The sequence below is a fragment of the Bombus flavifrons genome, chromosome 5 (genome assembly GCF_040668555.2).
Source record: "Bombus flavifrons isolate JBK064 chromosome 5, iyBomFlav1_principal, whole genome shotgun sequence".
Classification (NCBI taxonomy): domain Eukaryota; kingdom Metazoa; phylum Arthropoda; class Insecta; order Hymenoptera; family Apidae; genus Bombus; species Bombus flavifrons.
In genome coordinates, this window is record NC_138446.1 from 9470765 (window position 1) to 9495098 (window position 24334).

The 24334-nt window shown below is 32.7% G+C and overlaps 1 protein-coding gene and 1 long non-coding RNA gene across 3 annotated transcripts; one reads left to right on the plus strand and one right to left on the minus strand.

The window, feature by feature from the left end:
* Nucleotides 1-531: 531 nt before the first annotated feature.
* On the minus strand, nt 532-24331 carry LOC138179910 (proton-coupled amino acid transporter-like protein CG1139). Of its 2 annotated transcripts, none has more exons than XM_069113174.1 (10): nt 23409-24331; nt 13365-13454; nt 8091-8185; nt 7729-7845; nt 6840-7112; nt 4741-4825; nt 4082-4354; nt 2409-2587; nt 2155-2324; nt 532-1366 (listed from the first exon to the last, which is right to left on the minus strand). In XM_069113174.1, the coding sequence occupies exons 3-10, from the start codon at nt 8150-8152 to the stop codon at nt 1122-1124; spliced, it is 1404 nt and encodes a 467-aa protein (XP_068969275.1). In that variant the 5' UTR covers nt 8153-8185; nt 13365-13454; nt 23409-24331; the 3' UTR covers nt 532-1121. The 2 variants fall into 2 exon arrangements, with proteins under 2 accessions (XP_068969275.1, XP_068969274.1); XM_069113173.1 differs by lacking the exon at nt 23409-24331 and adding an exon at nt 18622-18765.
* Nucleotides 3203-4178, plus strand: LOC138179933 (uncharacterized). Its single transcript, XR_011173164.1, has 2 exons — nt 3203-3346; nt 3748-4178. It is a non-coding gene; the product is annotated as an uncharacterized LOC138179933 (long non-coding RNA).
* Nucleotides 24332-24334: the final 3 nt, after the last annotated feature.

Consider the following 24334-nt stretch of genomic DNA (forward strand, 5'->3'; position numbering starts at 1 on the left):
TCTATAGAATATACAGGGTGGTTGGTAACTGGTGGTACAAGCGGAAAGGGGGTGATTCTACGCGAAAAAAGAAGTCGAAAATATAGAATACAAATTTTTCATTTGAGGCTTTGTTTTCGAGAAAATCGACTTTGAATTTTCGCTCGGTACGCGTGCGGTACGTTACAACGGTTCTCACTGTAGATCGTTGTTTCGATGGAAAAATTAAAAAAAAATTCAAAAAAAGATTTTTATTCTATATTTTCGACTTTTTTCGCGTAGAATCACCCCCTTTCCGCTTGTACCACCAGTTACAAACCACCTTGTATATTAGAATTCTATTAAATTGGAGACTCGGACGAAAGGTTCTTCAAGTTACAAAATTTCCAACTGGAAAATATTATACGAGAGATCGAATCATTAATATAAAAGAACCTTTTAAACAAAAGTAAGAATTTATAAATTACTTTCTATATTCATCTGATCATTTCTAGAGAAAACCCACTCGTAAGACCACTTTTCCATCGAGTCTCTCGAACAATCCTCTCGTTCCTCCCCAATACACAATATACGTTATAATAACATGAAAAATTCTACAAACATTCGCCACGATTCGAACCTAAAACCCTCAACAATCAGCTAAATGGAATGAGCGGTATAATCTCGCATTAAGTTGATAAATACGTAGATTAATGCTGCGCAAGATTCCATCAGCAACCGCCAATTCCAATTAAACTCGAAAGAACGTCGAAGAGCCCCATCGACTTCCACGATATTTCTTTAACCCAACACTGAACGACTCTTCGCCGTTAACTCTTAATAAAACATCTAAACTTGGCCTAAGTGCTCTAACAATGGCGGCGATCACGCGGGACGAGAAGCATTTCCGGAATGCATTGCTCGCGAATGTTTTCACTAAGAACGACTCCCAGCCGCATTGGAGATAACCTGTCTACCTAAAAGGCGCCGCTCATTAAGCTACAAAACTTGTAACGAAGCCGTGACTTCGTCCTCGATACTCGAACAAGCTCGTTCCCAAACTTTTCGTCTCTTTGCCTCTCTTTCTCTTTTGCTTTTCCTACCTCTTCGCCAAACTGTCTGCCTTCCTTCGATCGTTCCTGCCTAAATATCGCTCGCGAACTTCACTTGAATGACCTTATTATCTCGACGATGCTGACGTACGTGCCGATCACGAGGCCCAAGAGACCGAATACGATCAGAAATATGTTTTTGATGAACATGATCATGCAAGGCCCGAAGTCTCGGTTCGGCCAGAGCACGCAGATCTCGATGATCGCTGGGAACGCGATGCCAAGGGCGGAGAGACAGAGAGCACCGAACAGGGAGATGAAGAGGGCCAATCTGGGAACTGTGATGGCCAACGTGACTGCAAAGAGAATATTTTTGATTGTTAATTTTCACGATGATCGGATAACACACGCTCGCAAATTGATAAATGTCAGCACACCTTTCGTATAAAATGTCGATGGTTTACTACGCGATCATCGTATGCTCACTTTTAGCGTTTCAGCGAGGAAAATAGTTGAAGGGTATGTTGCAATTAAATAATTTGCATCGTATTATCTTTATCAAATTATAAAATTCAGTACGAATTGTACATTGATTTGTGGGAATATAAAATAAAGGCGAATTAGGATTCTGGAAGCAATGCAATGTATAAAAACGTACTGCAAAATTGTACAACAAACTGTAAACCTCGCTCCTGTGTCGCTAATACGACAAGTGGCTTACGCGACGTTCAGTAATTGAAACGAAACGAAGAAAAAAAGGAAGTATTATTTTCGACAAATTTGTGAAGTAGATATAAATGTGATTTTTATACGGCACAAAGAGACAGTCGAGAATTATTTGTTGCGTATAAAAATTCTTTGTAATCCATCGGCATACGTATTTAGGGTTCTACGGATTTCAATCGTGTTTTCATTAATGTTACTGATAAAAATTAATCTCGATATTAAAATCTCCCCTGCTTTCTTACATTTTATATACGGAATAATTTTCCTTTTATAATTCTTCGAGCTTCAATCGTGTTTTTGTTAGTATTACTAATACCGTATACTAATTAATGAAACATTAATTAATAAAACTAATTAATGTAACAACGATAAAAATACGATTAAAACTCGAACCGCGGAATTCCCTTAGTAAACTTACACGTGGCTAAAGTGATAACAGTCCGACAGACGTACTCCCAGAAGATTTTCCTCTTCTGTATCTTTTGATCGAGATAAGTGTTCCAGATAATATCAACTGGAACGTATCCTTGAAGGGCGTGCGTGATAAAAATGGCGATGGCGAACATTATTTTGATACTTTGCGCCATTCTGTAAGAATGAAGATCAAATATCATGGTAACTTTAAAAAAGTAGTAGTATCACGAAAGGTAACGTAAAACAAAATTCGCTTACACTTCATCCGCTGGTAGATTAAACGTAACGCTACCACTGGCGCTAGATCCGTATTTTATATAACCGAAAAACCCTATAAGAATATACAGGGCTACGATCACCGTCATTCCTATGTTCAAAACGCCAAAATACCCTCCGAAATATTGTGGAGTCTTCATATTGTTCTCCAGTGCGATTATCTGCAATGGAAAAGTATCTTTCACGTGGTTGTTTTCTTTTAAAGAAAAATTCTAACTTTGAAAATACTCTATTCATGGTGTCACAGTTATTTGAACAATACACATTCAGTTTATTTTGCTCTTATTATAATATTCAAAAGTTAAACAGGGATCTTTTGGAATTATCATTTTTTTTTTAAACGAATTTTTATTAGCACGTACTTTCTTTACATCTAAATTATTCAAATAGTACTTAATCGTACATTATTTGTTGAAAAATATCTCTAAACAATTCCTAGTCGACGTTAGATGATAAACGAATTCACGGTATTCATACTCCATGACTTATTTGTAAGGAAATCTTGAATCTTAAATTAAATTAATGTTTTAATTAAATGAAAAGATCTGCATTTTCGTAAGTTTCATAAGCGAACTTTCCTAATTTTCATAAGCGAGTTTTCATAATCTTGGTAACTGAATTTTCATAATCCTCGCAGTCTGCATTTTCGTGATTAAAAACGATCTGAATGTGTCGAATAGAATCTGAGAGTCACTGTGATCCTCGCTAGCGGCTGAGAACATCTGAGAAATAACAGCAGGGATTGCATTGACGCACTGATGATCTGATCACGACAATCTCAAAGTTGTTCCGTAAGTGGCCAGTTATTTGTTTATTAACGATACAGCGGCGCCGTTGATCTATTCTAAGCGCTGGCTACTCGTTTCTGCCCAACAGTCACAGGGAATGATCGACGAGGCCAAATGATAGATCGATCGAGGGTACGTATGGTAAAATTGAAAAAGCCACGCGTCGAGCGATATATTGTTCTAAATTGCGTGTCTTGGTCGTAGTAGAAAATATTCTATTCACGTTTCTTTCGATCACGTGTACGTGTTTCTATGAATGATTATTTAATGCTTAGGATTTTTAAAACGATCTTTCTGTTCTACGATTTGAGAGATTGAAATTCGAAAGAAGAGATTTCGAGGAAAATAGCTTCGCTTAATCGTGGAATTTTTTAATGTCGATTTAGGGAAAGGTTTGTAAATTGTTTATAGGGGTGGTTTTAATAGTTGAATTATTCGATAAATTATAGCGCGATTTACGATAACAAGGAGACTATTAATTAAAACAAGGAGAAAACTAAATTCTTAAACAAAAATTCTATACAATTTTGTAGATTACTATTCGATTTCAAGCTAAATTCTTTACGATATCGGTTAAAAAGAATTAGTCAACGTCCACTCCGTAACTTTCGAGAGAAAATAAATTTAAAAAGAGGAAGCTAACGAAAAAGCAAAATAAAAGTCAATCGTACTGAAGAAGAATTCAATTTTACGTGTAGAAACGATCAAACCTTGGAACATCCGGCAGACAATAAAAAAGGAAGACTTAAAAATGAATTTAAACTAAATGTTTTACGTAAAAACAATGAAACGATTAAACATCGATCGACATAGAAGAAGGGAAAAAAGACAGAGGGAAGGGAGAAAGGAAACGCGAATTAAACTTACCACACCGACAGCTTCCAGAGCGAATAACGTGGTGCCGAAGTAAAGTGAGAAATTTTTCAGTGTACCGAACATTTCTCTTTCGCTGATCGACGGTAGATCGTCAAACATGTACACTAGGATCATCGCCAATCCAACGAACGTGATTGCGTTCGCCAAGGTGGAGAACGGTGCCAGTAATTTGAGGTTCCTAACGTAATTGATCAAAATCAGCGGTAGCAATAAAATCAGCATATGGATTTTAACATCCAAAGGTTCCCAGTACTGGTCTGCCACCTACATTTATCAACAGAAGAACAAAAGACAAGGATATCAATGAATTTCGAACGGTTATGCCAATCAAAGAATTATCTTTTTCCATTTTTCCTTTCTTTTTCTTATTAATTAACTCTTTCATTTACATCACGATAAATTACATTTACGTGAATATATTATTCGATTATTTAATTATAGAGATTGACTTTTAACTTTTTCTTTTGTTTGTTTTATTATACGCTGGTTCGTTGTTTGGTTGGTCGGTTGGTATTTTTCCTCGTTTCTGGGATTTTTATTCTTCTTCTTTTCGTTATCTAGCTTCTTATTTTCTAAGAGGAAGGATTTATAAATTGCTACTCCGCCATCGTTTTGGCGAGCAGAGTTGATCTATGGCACCAGCTATTTACCTGCTTGATATTCGACGCTACAAATACGATATAAACGCAGCATATTCCCAATTGATACACAATCATGAACCCGTCTACGAGTCCTCTGCAAATATAATAGCAACTTTCATGTTATAGTTGAAAAAAGATTGTCGTGCCGCTTGATGAGATGATTTTGTGCGTGCTTCGTGTGCTTATGAGTGAAGGAAGAATTCTTTCTTTTTCCTTGATTGCAGATTAATAATGACGACTGTACATTGTTGATGCGATGTATTAATATCACAGATATCCCGCGTATAATACGGTAATAAGATATCGAAGAAATGCCGTGTTTTGCGAAAAGTGTCAAAGCTATCAATAATTGACTTAACTTAATACATTCTAATACTATTTATCTTTATGAGAAAAGCTTCCCTATAGCGAAAAAAATTTCTTGTGCAAAAGTTTAATACTCGAAGAATTAAAAATGGATTAAAAATTTCAATGTTCAGAAATTCCGTACAATAATCTGAGACAATACACCACGATTGCTCGACTAAAAAACATCCGACAAAATTTTCATTACGTTACCTTTTCTACAATTTCGCCGATTCTTAAACCGTGTTAGAGGGAGTTCGTGTTGTAAGAATACCGTGTTTTATACGGGGGATATCTGTATATGATATCAGTATATTATAATAATATTAGTACGAATTCACTGAAATTATAGTGTGTATTATAGAGATGTCGATCATTATATGAAAAATGGAAAGAATTAATTTTGCATGCGAGCGAGAAAGGAATTTTAAATTCCTGAAGCATGGAATTACGCTATTCGAAGTCTTTTGTAAAACAATCTCCTTTCTTGTTTGTACACATAATACATTAAGAAAAATAAAGAATATATACAGGGTGGTTGGTAACTGGTGGTACAAGCGCAAAGGGGGTGATTCTACGCGAAAAAAGAAGTCGAAAATATAGAATAAAAATTTTTCGTTTGAGGCTTTGTTTTCGAGAAAATCGACTTTGAATTTTCGCTCGGTACGCGTGCACTTTATCGCGTCTCGTTATGACGGATCTCACTGTAGATCGTTGTCTCGATGGAAAAATTAAAAAAAAAAAATTTTTTATTCGATATTTTCGACTTCTTTTTTCGCGTAGAATCACCCCTTTCCACTTGTACCACCAGTTACCAACCACCCTGTATATATATGTATTGTAGAATGAAAAAATGTTCGTTATTTACTTCGAGAAATCTTTTAAATTGATTTTTAATAAATTTTAATAAATTTTACCTGTTCGGTCGTTAGACACACAAACAAAAGTACAGTTTACAGAGTTGTCTTTTCCAAAATACGTCAATACTGCAATAAATTCCTTTGATTTATAATTATTATTCAATCGTTCGAGGTTCCCTGAAACTGCACGGAATACGCAGCAAGTAGAATCGATCGGTTATGATCAGACAAAGACTACGCCTCGGACTATCAAATTCTCTTTCCTATTTCGAAACACAATTTTGTTGAGTCGGCCAAAAAGATTCTTCACAATTTCCCAAGAATTATACCGGCTAACTACCCTTAGAAAATTCTTGAAACAATTAAACCGTTTTGTTATCCTAAATCCAATTAACAAATGCAAATATCAAAAACATGAAACCAATGACATTTTCTAATTGAAATGTTAATCTGTAGCAATTAGTGGATCGTAAATAAGAATCCACACCTCGTATTAATTTCATTCAGCAACCTAAGCAAATATCAATCGAATGGAAACTTATTTCTTAACGCTATAAAGATCGGAACAAAGTAATCGGTTTTTACTTTCTCATGAAATTTTCCAACATTTTCGGTGCACTTTTACAAACCCACAAATAATATTTCCTATATTAAAAACTGTTCTTCTCATTTATATATTTATTCCCATATACGTGTACATTTACCCTTCATTGTATATTTTTCGTTTCGGTTTCTTTGGTATAAGTCAATTGGCATCTCCAATGTTGACAAATTAAACTTTGAAAGGTTAGAAGTTGGATGATGAAGAAGATTCGTAAATGATAACTATGCGTTATGTATATGGTTGAATGAGTATATGTATGAGTGTCTGCACACGTGAGTGAAACTAACGTGGGTACTTACGGCGCGTAGGGTGCGAACCATCGGACACACCAAGGCCCTTGGTCTAGAGCGTGCTTCATACTCAGTGGATAACTCAATATAGGAACTCTTAACCGTTTACACAGTCTGTACTGAGCTTTCACTAGTACGTGCAAACAATAAGTGCACAACACCCCTATGATCACTGTGGATATAACACCAGTCACGAGGCCGCTGTTGCAGAACGCGTTTGGCATCGCGAGTATTCCGGTGCCCAGGCTTCCTTTTAATAAATGTATCAAAGTCTCCGCGTTCCTAAAAATTAAAAAAAATCCAAAGGATGCGATATTACCAATTTTGTATTTGGTTCTTTTTTTTTTTTTTTTTTTTTAGAATAAAATTTGTCAAACTAATTCTAACCGAACCAATACATCACCAAACATGAACCGTGGATTATTTGAATTTAAGTTGTCACTTGCTTGAAGTCTATGTTGCAATAAATTCAAGATGGAAAGGGTGTACTTTTTGTTTTGAAGAAAGGCAGGTTGTTACAAGTTAATTTTGGAGAAACTAAGTGGTAAATGTAAGCAATTGGAAACTTGAAATGCTGTGGATGTAATTTCTTAGCATGGTTATTAACTTGAAAGAAGTGAAATTTATTGGAATTTTCACTTAGCAGTGTGCTTGACAATGTTGAATCAGGTTTGAATACGTTTGATATGAGAAGGTCAAGATTGTGAGAACATAATATGAATATTTAAAGATACTAAATTATGACTAAATGACTGATACGTATACGAAATATAAGGTAGTCTGTTTTGTTCTGAAATGTTTAGAAATTGTGTTTGGAATAAAAAGTTGTATCTTCCTCGAAATTCCTGTACAAGGTAGACATTTGATAAAACTATTGGCAAATATTTGAAATACTCACGATGTCGGATTTGGCCTATTTCGATGTTTGTGAGGGTCGTAATCTTCTGGGCTTGTGGTCGGCGATATTGGGACTTCCGATGCATTTATACCACTTCCGGCGATTTCATTATTAACTCTGCAACCGTATCAATTCGCAAATGCAATCCACGTCCCCGTACTTTTATTTATCGAATTTTCAAACGTTACATGTCGCGAATTCTAAATACTATTTTCATAGCACACAATTAAATTAAAAGGAATAGAGAAAAGACACCGAATAACGTGAAAATATCATGCACTTTTGCAATACATTTTATTGTCAATTTGAATAAATTCTTCTAGGTTTCTGGTACAGAAACTTTGAAGTAGAATCAGACGTACTTGTACGGACTCTCGGAACCGATCAGCTGCATGTTTATCGTCTCCTCCTTGGCGTTCTCCATTTTCTCTTTGTCGATTAGTCTCTCGTGCCGCTTCTAAATTTTTCACAGGAAAATTACGGAAAATTTTATTAAATCAAACGTATATAGAAATAGATGAAAAGAAACGATAGTTATCAGAATTAAAAGTTACTATCTGTAAAGGTCAGTTGGTTATGTCTCTACACATTGACTTGAGAAGTTTCTCTATTTTTCTTTTAGAAATTTTTTATCTATATATTATACAAAACACTTTCAAGTATTTGTATATGTATAATGAAATTTTATGAGTTCGTTCATCGCTCAAAGATGGCATAGACGATGGTAAATTCTAAAGGAACGATACGATATTTAACTGAGCTAATTTGGATAAAGAGTATCCTGTATTTTTAGCCCTTTAAGTAGGTTGTTGTTAATAAACGACGAAATAGAAATTTCACGAAGCATGGTCGTCGTTAATGATTACGTATAAACAGATCATTCACATATTATGGTTGTGTGTTTGTCTACATTTTGTTATTTCTACTTATCGTCGTATATTATATCAATAGTAATAGTATTTTCATACGAGTCGTTAACTTCAGTTTCTGAAATTTTTGAAATTTTAGTGCCCAAGTATTTTGCGATTCATGCTGATTTCATAACAATTTCATCAATTTTTTTTATTTCTATTATTAAATTATACACAAGATACTTCTTTCTTGTTACGTGAATCTTTGATTGTTTGATTGATAAGATACAGGATCCACATCCTGTTCACGGAAACTGATACATGAAACGCGTCAGGATGAAAGGTACGACCCAGATCTGCTGCATTAAAGCTCCTAATCAATTTGCCGATATGGAACAAGACGACGTACATATTTACATGCGATAAAAATGGCAATTCATCATCGCGAATCTGTTCGGATCCGCGGACGATGCGCGTAGCTTTAGCACATTCTTTCGCGAACTGATTGCTCTTAATTATTGCATTGAGGTCAAATGTGTAGTTAACTTACTGAAGGTTATATAGCAACCGCGCGTTCTCACTTCGCCGTTTGCTACGCGGACAATTGATCCACGTTCGGCACGAACGTCGTCTCAGACCAATATCAAAAGGTTTTCTACGCGATTGCACAGAATTTTTTGATGTGTACAGCTTACAGAGGATGGCTCTTATTTACGCTGGATGAAAATCTTTTTTCAATGTTTCTTTCGCGACAACCCATCGTGCCCTGGTCCCTTGAACATTAGAAACAGTTATCTAAATGCACATAAAGTCGATTTCGTTCGAGTATCTTCTAAGTTATCGATTATGCCAAAAAAACACGTCGGACAAAATTTGTAGATCTGGACAAGAAACAGCTTTTATCTTCTATTGCTTTTTTCGTGCAACGAACGTTTCTCGAAAAAAAGAAAAAAAAGATGGGGAGAAGGTGTGGAAGAAATTGTACAAATTTTGAAAATTCTAATGTACCTTAATCACGTTTTTGGTCAAAGGATTATTTTTTAAAGGTTCAGGAAATTTCTTGAAGAATTAGGAAACTGCACAATTTTTTTGCACAATTTGATAAATAACGATAGAAAAGAAGATGGTTTAGTGGAAAATAAATGAATCGTTTATTTTTAATTTTGTCTGTTTGTAAACGTCACTTCCAGATTAAAGTCTCCTTTTTATAATTAATAAGAAAACCATCGGTGGTAATCATTTACAATTTCAGGAACGTACACTTTCTGCTCCGCTTGTTGTAAATAATTTATCGTAGTCTTGCGTTAATTTAACCCTCCTTTCTGCCGTATCGCTGACATCTATCGCGATAAAATATTCTTCTGCGTTGAATTTAAAATATTTACTCGTTATTTCGTGTAATTTAACGTTACTTAAAAAGGAAAAGAAAAACTCGTATGGGTTTACGTCGATTTACATTAATCGAACTGGTTTCTAAATTAAAAATTAAATTTATATCTACGAGCATATGAAAATAAATAATGATAAACAATGATATAATTTTATTTAAAAGCCAGATAGGAAACACGAGCAACTTTTGATATTTCAACGCGTCTTGAAAAATACGAAGAAATGGTAAATAGGACATTTAGCATAGCGCACTTAGAGTAAGCATAATGAAGTTATAAGAACAATTAGATTATATTACATATGTTTTACATATTACGTACGAAATTTTATATACAGGGTGGTTGGTAAACTGGTGGTACAAGCGGAAAGGAGGTGATTCTACGCGAAAAAAGAAGTCGAAAATATAGAATAAAAATTTTTTTTTTAATTTTTCCATCGAGACAACGATCTACAGTGAGATCCGTTATAACGAGACGCGATAAAGTGCACGCGTACCGAGCGAAAATTCAAAGTCGATTTTCTCGAAAACAAAGCCTCAAACGAAAAATTTTTATTCTATATTTTCGACTTCTTTTTTCGCGTAGAATCACCCCCTTTCCGCTTGTACCACCAGTTATCAACCACCCTGTATACTTGTTCTATACATTACATATGAAGATTTGAAGGATATGTTTGAAGGTCTTCAATTGAAAAAGCTTGAAAATATTGTAAAATCAAAGCAATTAGATTCGTGCAAGCAGAGTCTGTGTCGTCGTAACGCTGAACTGATTCTTCGAAACGCGAAAACATGCAGAAATAAGGAAATCATTATCTAATTATCGTATGAAGCGTACAGAATAGAGGCTAGAATGCTTGAACCGGTGCACGATTTCCCTTTGATTGAATAATGATCAATCGTGGAAACACAATGGCGTGTTAAAATCAGAATGAACGGTCGTCCCTCGGATTGTATCCGATACAATCGTTAAAGAGTCTGTTAAGTTGGAGGAAAATATGGAAGAATCTTAAATATATGCGATTTCTCATTTCAATGTTATATTACGATTTTCTTCGTTAAAAAGAAATAAAATTGAGACTGGAAAATTCAAACGTAGTAATTCTTTTCATAATTATTAAATTTTGTTCTAGTTTGACTGATTTTAGTTTAATTTTTATCATCTGCTTTTTCGGAAAAATTGTAATTACTATCATCTACCTTGGTCTGAAAAATTTTTGGAACTTCTCAACGTCAGAAATAGTCAAACTAATCAGACCAGAAACTAGTAGAACTGCCAAATTAGTTGCATCAACCATCAAATCTACAACTCTAATTCAAACTACCTGCATAAAGAGCGATCGGAATGTGAGACAGACTTTCCGATCGAGTTGAGTTTAATTTATTTAAACATCGCATTTAATCCTCTTGTTACGTAAATACAAATAGCAGAATGGAACATATCGTTTAACAATTTCTATATTTTTGATATTCTAGCAATAATTAGTTCATTCGAAACGATCATCTATCGACAGTAAATAGAAACGTTTCGATTTCTACAAATTGTTCAATGATCGACCGATTGTTTTACAAACCGAGTTTGTTAAAAGACTGAAAACTCTTGTTAATACGTATATCTTGATTAATACTAAGATCTATTAAATCTATACAAATATGTGATAATTCGTCTATTTTATTATGACGAAATTTTCCCAGTAAATGTACAATTAGATTGTTAATAAATTAAAAATCCTCGGTTTAAAATTCCTACTGAATTAATAATACTTTTACTTTCGAATGCTTTGATAAATTAAAACCTACGAAATTGCGAATATTTGTTAATAAGAACTATAATAAATTACAATTGTATAAAAAAGCAATAACAAATTTCAACCCCGCTGCGACTTCTATAATTCCGTAAGAATGTGATAGAAATTTTATATCCTTAAATTTATAATTATTATTTCATCATCAATTTATGCGTCTCTATTACTTAAAACGTTGATTAACACCAATAAAGTGCATAAGCAACGCAGCTTTACTTACACCGGCTTCACACGCCGAACGAATCGTTGACATAGCCTGGTTCAATGCGACAAGTTAAATTCGGCGCTCATTTATCTGTGTCAGTGGTGCTTATTATCGCGTACAAAGCGGCGTTTAGCCCGATGTTGCAGCCACGACCGGCTGGTTAACAATTTCATTTGGTCATTGACATTGTGTTCCGACCGTTAATACTCAACCTTTGAACGTTCATACCGAAAAACTTCCAATGAACTAAGCTAGAAACGATGTACACATGCCATAAATAGCATTATCATATATAATTAGCAGTAATTTTAACAAGGATGATTCTACGTGAAGAATTAAGTCAAAATCGTAAAACAGAATGGTGAAATGAATTTTCAGAAGACCCAGGAGTATTAATAGTTAAGCTTTGAACGCTAGTCTGTATTCAGGTTGGATGGAAGTGTGAATGAAAAATGTATGTAAATCAACCTCGTTTTGTAACCAGCAGGCAAAAATTAATAAAATATGTATGTAGGTATACATAGTTGATCTTTGAATGTCCATATCGAAAAATATTCCGATGAACTAAGTTATGCTACAAACGTATATCACGTAACAGCCCGTAACTGGCAATCACATAATTAGTAATATTTTAAAAGAGGCGATTTCGCATGGAAAATTAAATCGAAATCGTGAAATAGAATTTTGTCATTCGATGCTCCATTTTTTAGAAAATTAAGTTCGATACAGTGAAAATTCAATAGTTTCCTATTACGTGTAATATTTTATCTGTTAATAAATTATATTTAGAATCTAATAGTATAATAATAATAATGCAATTACTAAACTGTGAATATTTTTGCAATTTTTTCTTTTTATCAATGTTATTTTTACGAAACAGTAATAAAAGGTATAATACACTATGCACTGTAGATATTTTGAGTGTTTCTAATTCTACATTTAAGTTTCCGAAAAATACAGAAATATTCCTACTCTACTTATCATAATTTCTTACAACAAATGAACGAATAATATAATACAGGGTGGTTGGTAACTAGCGGTACAAGCGGAAAGGGGGTGATTCTACGCGAAAAAAGAAGTCGAAAATATAGAATAAAAATTTTTCGTTTGAGGCTTTGTTTTCGAGAAAATCGACTTTGAATTTTCGCTCGGTACGCGTGCACTTTATCGCGTCTCGTTATAACGGATCTCACTGTAGATCGTTGTCTCGCTGGAAAAATTAAAAAAAAAATTTTTATTCTATATTTTCGACTTCTTTTTTCCCGTAGAATCACCCCCTTTCCGCTTGTACCACCAGTTACCAACCACCCTGTATAATAAATGAAACTAAGGTAAGAATATTGTCTCTACCATAGTAATTAGTACTAAATTGTGAACTTGATCGCGCTCACCTGTTACGCCGGAAATAAGGTTGCTTCTTTCTTAAAAAATTCTGTCGTCTGTGTTTACTGACTTCCTTGCTTCCTTGTCGCTGACTTCTCCTATAAAACGTGAAACTTGTTAGAACTAAACGACGTTATTATGATCTCTTCATACTCAATAATTAAATTCCCTTGAAGTAAATTGATAAAGTTGCAAGTAACATGTTTACTATTCAATCGTAGATACAGTAATTTGTTACTAACAACGAGTTGATTCCGCCTCTAGCTGAAAATTGTAATTTAAACGGCCATTATTGTAACAAAATATTCAAAACGATACAATATTCTTGCTGCCGTTGTAACGATCCAAGTATCGCTGAAAACTCATGCAAATATCCCCATAATTTATTCATGCCCAATTCCTTGCAATTACGTCGAGTGTTCGCATTAAGCGCAATTAAACTTCCTCGGGTTTCAAATCTCGAACTTCCTCCTTACGAAAAAGATCACATCTACGTATAATTCATCCACAGTCAATCGTTGTTGCACAGATTACTCGAACTAATAAAAAATCATGCGCTTATTATACATTCGTCGCTTACATAAACGTTCACACGAACACGTGTCCTATTTTTTAAGTTTGTTTCAAAGTTAAAGCCACGTTTCTGTTGAAATAAATCCACAAATGCTTGACTTTCAAAATTTCCAGGCGCATGTCAAATGATACAAAGCCGGGGAAGGCCATTTCGAGGGCCTCTCATAAAGGTAAGCAATTGAGGATTGTTGAAACACAAAGATGGCTACAAGTTTGGAACAAGGTCAGACGGGCCACATGTCCGTATGAACATTTTCATTGTTTTTGTGTCTCGTGTTTACTCCTGAAGTGGGTTCCACGTGTTATGGCATACCCTGTATTTTCTTTCTTTCTCGTGTAATATTCTCAATTTGCTCCGTGTACTTCGCCAGCTAACTTTCATCGTGGCGCACACTGCTCAAACTAGGAAAATAAATAAAACCACTCGCTCAAACCATTTACTACGTACGTTCGTATGGGAAAAAAAGATAGATCATTTCTTTCGTGTAAGATGTAGGTCAAGATTCATTTCGTCCTCTAGAATCGTGATCCTCGAATTGCGTATTTCGAACAGTATACTTTGGCTCAAATGTTTGTCCACGCTAGAGACGTCATACGTAATTGAATGCCAGAAAATATTGACCGATCTTCGGGAATAAAATAAACAGAAAAAACACATAGGTAAATAAATGTGTGAGAAATAGAAGAGGAAACAATATATCTTCCTTTTTATAAAGATACACACCTTATTATAACTATTATGATTTTTAGCCATTTGCGGCCATATATCAAACAAAGCTGTCGACCAAGCTTAATGTGCACCATATGCACGACAAATAATACAACCAAGAATCTTGAAAATACATCTAAGCTACATTGTTACATACTTTATACACTTGTACTTATGCATCGATGTCTCTCACTTGCAGATATTACAATCTATCTTTTGTCAAAGAAACATTGACATTTTCTTGAAAAAGGAAACATTGCTTCTATATATCGAGCGAATGATACACGTGCCAGACATTTCGTATATTATGCGAGATGCCTCAGCTAAAAGAGGCCACCTAAATACCGTCATTGTGTTTATAACATAAAAAATATCTATGTCACGGTCTAAATAGTTTCAAAAGTGAAATACATACCACGAACGAGAAATTTTATTTTCGGGTGGTTTTCTTTTATATTTGTATCATATCTGTTGCATATTAATTATAATGTTGAATTAAATTAGTTTGTTTTCATACTGAATCGTACTCATCACGTAACTATGAGCTTTTTAAGTGAAACCACATCTGTTTCTCTTCATTGTATTGCAGAGAACATTACGCAATAGCAAGTTTATAGAAGAAAAAAGAGCGTAACTGTAATATATTATAAGTAGATAAATGCAAAAATAATGTATTATAGTGATATTATAATTCCATGTTTCGCAGATTACAGCGTTTGGAAAAGAAAGTTTCGATTTGCAAATTTCGGTAGAGGAAGAGATAGAAAATAGCGTTACCTTTGACTACTTGAGCGACGCCCTCGCGTCGCACTGCGTTCGACGCAGCTTAAGTATAGTAATCGATCTCCTAATTCTTACTTCCTCAGAGTACATTAGGGGAACACGTCAACCGGCTCATGAACGCTCGGCACCGAAACAATGTCACCGGGAATATATTTACGCATCAGCTAATTTTAGAACTCAAGAGTTGTGCCACCTGATAACCGAACCACCTGCCATCCGATAATTGTTACATGAAAATTCCACAATCATTGTTATTAGACAAAAACGCATTGTTATTAGATAATTTGCTTCTGAAATTATTATTCAACCAATTCCTTTGTAAGGACACACTTCCAAAGTCGTATTACAATTTTTCCCTTCGTTCTGCTTCCTGTTTTTTTAGCTCGGTTGAGAATTTTCACAAGCTTCGTGCTCGTTTAAGTTTGTTTGACCGAGTGATATTCTACCATGTTTTCTTTTTCACATAGAGAAATTGGTCTATGAAGTTTAAATTTAGATACCTTGTGCGATATAGAAAATTTCTATCAGTTTTGGAGGAATAGACAGGTATGAGAAGAATTTTGTAGAAAATTCTTTATTATGCAAATTCAATATCTTTCGATTCGATATAATTATTCTGCTCTATTGTATTCTATATAAATAATGATATATAGTTTACAGTTGTTGACGTCTATATAGCTAGAAGCGCATGCGATACGATAGTTGAAATTATTATTAGATCATTGCGATGGTAAACAATTGCGAGTTGAATAATATTGTAACATTTTGTCGAAAGTAAATGGAAGTAGGAAATTGCGCGAATAATTTAATTGTTTCTTCAACATTTTGTTACATCAAAATAATTAACTTAAATCCGGAATAAGATTCCTCTATCCTTAATCGACTCCTGTCCTTCGTCTTAAATGTAATGGCAAACAATTGTGAGTTGAATAATATTGCATGTTGAACATTTTGTCGAAAGTAAATGGAAATAGGGAATTGCACGAATAATTTAATTGTTTCTTCAACATTTTGTTACATCCAAATAATTAACTTAAATCCGGAATAAGATTCCTCTATTCTTAATCGATTTCTGTTCTTTGTCCTAAATGTAATGGTAAATATTTGCGAGTTGAATAATATTGCATGTTGAACATTTTGTCGAAAGTAAATGGAAATAGGAAATTGCACGAATAATTTAATTGTTTCTTCAACATTTTGTTACATCCAAATAATTAACTTAAATCCGGAATAAGATTCCTCTATTCTTAATCGACTCCTGTCCTTCGTCCTAAATGTAATGGTAAATATTTGCGAGTTGAATAATATTGCATGTTGAACATTTTGTCGAAAGTAAATGGAAATAGGAAATTGCACGAATAATTTAATTGTTTCTTCAACATTTTGTTACATCCAAATAATTAACTTAAATCCGGAATAAGATTCCTCTGTTCTTAATCGACTCCTGTTCTCTTCGTCCTAAGTGTAATAAAGTAAGGATATTACAATCGAAGAGATAGGGGGTGGGGGGAGACAAAGAGAGACTGAGAGAGACGACCGTTATGCAATAGTTTAACCATTTGTCTATTCCAATTGGCGTCATCATATCGACGACCGATTATCTTTCACAAAATAATCGATTAAAATAATCGATTAAAATAATCGTATCACAGTTAAAATCACGAGTATTCACATGAAAGTCATATTTGAAAGAACGACTCTCAAAATTATTCAGAATTTACAACAAATTCAGTCTTATCTCTTATCTATGAGCAATAAATTATAAAATAACAAATTTATAAAAATTGACTACTTCATTGAAACGGAATGAGAATATAGAAAATAGAAGATTGCGAGAAATTACAAAGAAATTTAATTTCTACAATTAATATCAATACATGAATTTACGCTTTTCATTTTTCATACTTTTCGTATTAAATTAAAATAAAAATTAAACGTTGAATGAAAGATTCTAAAAATATAGAATTCATACCGATAGACGATCTCACTTTTTATTTGTCCACGGTAAATTGTAATATATATATGTGTGTATATATATATATATTTATTTTTTTTTCTATGTTACAAGTTATAAAAAGAAAAAGAGAAGAAAGAGAGTTTAGCAACTTAACTTGATACAAGTTCGTATTTCACCAATCAATTACGGTTTATAGCGTTTTTATTAGGGTGCTAACACAGTCTATATTCGTACATGTATTTCACTCTACTAATTCTCTGTCATTGTACGATGCTATCGATACACAGTTCTATTCAAGATTCAATTTAATATCAGCGAATCTTTCCTCTGACCCTTTGTACAGTATTCCTATTCTTACTATACAATTTGTTTTATACGATCAATTTATAATATTAGAAGCGAAATGAAGAAACAGACCTAAGTCTATTAATAAAAATTCCAACAACCTTTAATCTTATACCAAGAGATTAAAAATTCCAGTCTTCTCAAATTGTGCACCACTCAAATTGTTTCAAACAATGACTAACGCACGAGTGCATAGAAAATTTATTGAAAGAATCCAATTAAGCAGTGTTTGCAATTCAATGGCTTTGTTCTTAGATGATGAATTCAGCGTTTAACAAAATTCTTCAATCGTTGGAAAAATATAAAGAAATGATATCTCTTTCTTTTTCTATTTACATTAAGACATTTTCAAACTTTTAAGTTTCCAATCTTCTAAATTAACAAATTCCCGAATATTTGAACTTGGAATTCACAAATATAGAAATTCTCAATTTGCGGGCTGTCGAACTTTCAACTTCATAATTTACAAACTTCAAATTCCCAAGTTCGGAAGTCTTCAAATTTTCCAATTTACGAGCACCCAAACATTCGGATAAACTTGCAAATTCTCAAGTTTCAAACTCGCGAGCTCACGAATTTCCAAACTATAAATTCACGAACTTCCAAATATCCTAATTTTTAAAACTTCCAAACGTTAACCTTCGTTAACTCGCAATTCAACGCGATTCAGAGGTCACGATCTTGCTAAGAAACTTGCAAAAATCTCTCTTCACAATCCCTAAAATATAATACACAAACCACGACTCTGGAAGACTAACCGAAACTACGAAGAAAGGAAGGGAAGGGATAAACGAGTACTCGTAAGACCTAACAAAGAAGAAGCAAATTAGCGTAGCAATGAAGGAACACGTTCGTTAAGGGTGGACAATGACGGAGAACTCTGTTCGTCTAGACTCACCAGATTAAACACATCCGCAGCGGGGGAAAAACGAAAAATCGAGCCGCCAGACGGTGTACGCGATCTCTTCGTCACGATGGATCTCCTAACGCTAATGTGGACGGTCCAGAGGATGTCTAGCGACTGGGCCGCGTTAAACCGCGGAACATTTCAATTTCCAACGCGACAAACCGCCAGCGAACTCCATTGTCACGTGACGAGAGTTAGATACTACGCCTCCGGTGCAACCACTGGGAGCAGATGGATTTCAGACGCGTTTCACGATGAGCAGAGATCAGCAGTTTGTCATTTGCTCTAGCACAGAGAGCTCTCAGACCGGAGAGAAAGGTGTCGAATTTGGAATTTTGAAGATTCTGGAGATTCAGAGAATTTGGAGATCCGGGAAATGGGATTGGAATTGGAATCGAGGTGAGATTTTGTTTCTTTTTTTTTTTCTTTCTTTTTGGAGATCCAGGGAATTTGGAAATCTGAGAATTGCAATTGCAACTGAGGCAAAGTTTATTTGGAGATGTTGAAGATCCAAGGAATTTGGAGGTTTAGGAATTGAAATTAATTGAGATGAAGTTTGTGTGAGAATTTTTGGGATTCTGGAGATCCAGAGAATTTGGAGAGTGGTAATTAGAATTAAAATTGAAATTCAGAATTTTTGAGAGTTCAAGTTTGGGAAATCTGAAACGTATAGTGGATTTTGGGAATTTCGTTTGCGAGCAAGTTTTGACTTTATATTAGAAATTCGAATTTGATGTGAGATGAAGTTTCTAGATCTTGGAAGTTGAATTCTTCTTTGCTGAACACTTTTCGACGTCACCAGGGCGTAATATAACTCACGCAAACATGGTTTCTTCTTCGATTTACAAGGATGCCTATAAAAGAAGGCCAAACGACCCCATTTGGCCATGTGAATCATATAAATTGTATGTACCTATTAGCGTCAAGTTTGGAGGAGAACACATCGATTGACCCACAAAGGGGATCACAGTCGTACGAGCGCCAAAAGAACCAAAGGTTACCATTGATCAAGGTTAATAAGCATATCAAACCATTTTTTTAATTTTCTACATTGTACGTTCCACGCCTACGCAAGTTTATCATCTTCTAAACTATGTTTTCAACCCCTCATCTTCTTTAGATTGTAAAATATAAATTATCAGATAAATTTTCTACATTGTACGTTCCTCGCCTACGCAAGTTTATCATCTTCCAAACTATGTTTTCAACCCCTGATGTTCTTTAAATTGTAAAATATAAACTACGAGATAAATTTAAACATAGAATACAAAGAAGCATTAAATTTCTTAAAATCATATAAACCCAAACTTTAAGTATAAATTAAATATAATTAAATTGTAATTAAATATAAATTATAAATATTGTAAAATATAAATTACGAGATAAATTTAAACATAGAATACAAAGAAGTATTAAATTTCTTAAAATCATATAAACCCAAAGTTTAAGTATAAATTAAATATAATTAAATTATAATTAAATGTAAATTATAAATATTGTAAAATATAAATTACGAGATAAATTTTTTACATTGTACGTCCCTCGCCTACGCAAGTTTATCATCTTCCAAACTACGTTCTCAACCCCTGACCTTCTTCAAATTGTAAAATATAAACTACGAGATAAATTTAAACATAGAATACAAAGAAACATTAAATTTCTTGAAATCATATAAACCCAAACTTTAAGTATAAATTAAATATAATTAAATTATAATTAAATGTAAATTATAAATATTGTAAAATATAAATTACGAGATAAATTTCTTACATTGTACGTTCCCCGCCTACGCAAGTTTATCATCTTCTAAACTACGTTCTCAACCCCTGACCTTCTTCAAATTGTAAAATATAAACTACGAGATAAATTTAAACATAGAATACAAAGAAACATTAAATTTCTTGAAATCATATAAACCCAAACTTTAAGTATAAATTAAATATAATTAAATTATAATTAAATGTAAATTATAAATATTGTAAAATATAAATTACGAGATAAATTTCTTACATTGTACGTTCCCCGCCTACGCAAGTTTATCATCTTCTAAACTACGTTCTCAACCCCTGACCTTCTTCAAATTGTAAAATATAAACTACGAGATAAATTTAAACATAGAATACAAAGAAGCATTAAATTTCTTAAAATCATATAAACCCAAACTTTAAGTATAAATTAAATATAATTAAATTATAATTAAATGTAAATTATAAATATTGTAAAATATAAATTACGAGATAAATTTAAACATAGAATACAAAGAAACATTAAATTTCTTAAAATCATATAAACCCAAAGTTTAAGTATAAATTAAATATAATTAAATTATAATTAAATGTAAATTATAAATATTGTAAAATATAAATTACGAGATAAATTTAAACATAGAATACAAAGAAACATTAAATTTCTTGAAATCATATAAACCCAAACTTTAAGTATAAATTAAATATAATTAAATTGTAATTAAATATAAATTATAAATATTGTAAAATATAAATTACGAGATAAATTTAAACATAGAATACAAAGAAGCATTAAATTTCTTAAAATCATATAAACCCAAAGTTTAAGTATAAATTAAATATAATTAAATTATAATTAAATGTAAATTATAAATATTGTAAAATATAAATTACGAGATAAATTTTTTACATTGTACGTCCCTCGCCTACGCAAGTTTATCATCTTCTAAACTACGTTCTCAACCCCTGACCTTCTTCAAATTGTAAAATATAAACTACGAGATAAATTTAAACATAGAATACAAAGAAGCATTAAATTTCTTGAAATCATATAAATCCAAACTTTAAGTATAAATTAAATATAATTAAATTATAATTAAATGTAAATTATAAATATTGTAAAATATAAATTACGAGATAAATTTCTTACATTGTACGTCCCTCGCCTACGCAAGTTTATCATCTTCTAAACTACGTTCTCAACCCCTGACCTTCTTCAAATTGTAAAATATAAACTACGAGATAAATTTAAACATAGAATACAAAGAAGCATTAAATTTCTTAAAATCATATAAACCCAAACTTTAAGTATAAATTAAATATAATTAAATTATAATTAAATGTAAATTATAAATATTGTAAAATATAAATTACGAGATAAATTTAAACATAGAATACAAAGAAACATTAAATTTCTTAAAATCATATAAACCCAAACTTTAAGTATAAATTAAGTATAATTAAATTATAATTAAATGTAAATTATAAATATTGTAAAATATAAATTACGAGATAAATTTAAACATAGAATACAAAGAAACATTAAATTTCTTAAAATCATATAAACCCAAACTTTAAGTATAAATTAAATATAATTAAATTATAATTAAATGTAAATTATAAATATTGTAAAATATAAATTACGAGATAAATTTAAACATAGAATACAAAGAAGCATTAAATTTCTTGAAATCATATAAACCCAAACTTTAAGTAGCTACAACTCAATTTTGATACTAATTAATATTTAATAAGAATCATAAAAAATAACACGAGTACGTAATTAAACTATAAATGTAAATTGTGTTCATAAAGATATGAATTTGCACAAGCAGAAGATATCTGTCTTGCAAAGTGCAAGAATAACATTAATACAGTGTTATTAGTAAGCTCGTTGATAAAGCTGCTCCCTCTGATATTTATCCATGATCGATAACAATAGTGATACGAGACAGCTTGCCGTCGTTGCGGTTATTCGCATGGATACACGATAAAGAAATTGAGCACAGTATGATGCACGGATCAGCCTACGAGTTCAAAGGGGATATATTGATCGTAGAAGGTGTGTATACGTATATGCTGAGGTATTACTCGGTCACTCGACCCACTATGATTTCCTCTGCATTATTAATAATCATTAGTTCGTTTCTAGTTCTTAAGATTAAGGAGAAATTTACTTTGTTTTTATTAAATGGATATTTGGTATTTTGCAAAAATAGCGGCGTTTCTTTTTATGAAATATATTTAAATGTGAATTCTACAACAGCAAGTGATTATTCGTGTCTTTAAATATAATTTGTACTTTAGAAGACAGAAAGATTGTAATTCCTGCTTACGTGTTTTGGGGGAAAAATGATATAAAATATAAGAGAAAATAATTTAATAAAACAACAAAAGAGAAAAAAGTAAAAAAATGATAATATTGTAATTTTAACAGTAACGTACTTTAATGGAACAGTATAGATAGAAAAGATGCAATGAGTCACTTATGATTTTAATAAAATAACGCAAAGTTTATTAAAAGGATAGTCAAATATGTTTCGTATATTTTGATAGAATTAAGTTAACAAAGAAAGGTAAATCAGAGCTGATGCCAAAAAGCAACAAGGTACTTCGATCAGGCCTCAAAATAATACTAAGATATTCAGCAATATTGTCAAAATTATATCACAGAATTTAGGAACTAATATTTGCAAGGAACAAAAATTCCCTTCACTGACAAAGAACTATCAATTTCATCGTTTTTACGAGTTCTAGATCGTTTATTTTACAATTAATAAAAATATACAAATATTTCTAGTAAAATTAATTCTATTAAAATAGGACTTGGAAATTAAATAGGAATTAAATAAAATAGGAATTGCATATTATTTTACTTCGTCATATTATTATTATTATTATATTATATTCTATATTTCATTATTTCTATCACATCACTCAAATTGTAATCGTTTATCTCTGACATATTGAAGCACGCATTCAAGACCAGCAGTTGTAGCGTCAATACAAAAAGAATCTTTAAATAACACTTACTTTTCATCCCCTCGTCACACGAAGAAAGAAAATCGATGTTATAATTTCCAAGAAGAAGAAATAGGATTCAGGGTTACACTGAAAGTGTATCGCTTCTGCACCATCGACGACCCTTCTATAGCTGCACGTTACGTAACCTACCAACCCCCGAACATTGAACTAAAATCCAAAAGTGTTACGATCGAACCACGTTAATCAGCGTCTCATAAAATTTCCTCGTTCACACTCTTTCTATTAATCCGCACAGTCCAACTGCGTTACTTCAATGACGGTAAGAATAAACGGCTCGCTATACATGACTTTGCTACTCAAAGGACTAAATTTTTATTAGGTTTCTTTCTTCTTAACGCGTTTACCACTTTTTACATAGCAAATTCAATTTCAACTTATCCAATTTACCGCTCAAAGAGCTAGATTTCACTCATATCTGAATTAACTTTGCATTAACAATTGATAATTTCCACGCACAAGCACCGACTTCGTCTTGACACTGCACAACGTAGCTTTGAATTAACTTAATTCTAGCTTATATTCCGCACGCTTTGATCTATAATTCAAAATCATCCAATGATTACCACACGCGAGCTTCAACCTTAATTGGACGCACCATAAATTACCTTCGAATTGGATTTAACTTAACTCTGGCTTATACTCCAGATGCCTTCGACGATAGTTCAAAAGCATTCAATAATTACAAACTTGCTTCAACCATAACTTAATGCACCGTGAATCAGCGTTGCATTAGGTTTAGCTTAGTTCCAGCTTCTATTTCAGATACTTTCAACTATTTATCCAAAGTCATTCACAGATTGTCACACACAAGTCCACGTTTAAACTTCGAATTCATCACTGAAATAACCAAGGAACTTGACGATTCTTTATATCTGACCAAACTTATGTTAGACGGTCTTTTTTCAGGGAAAATA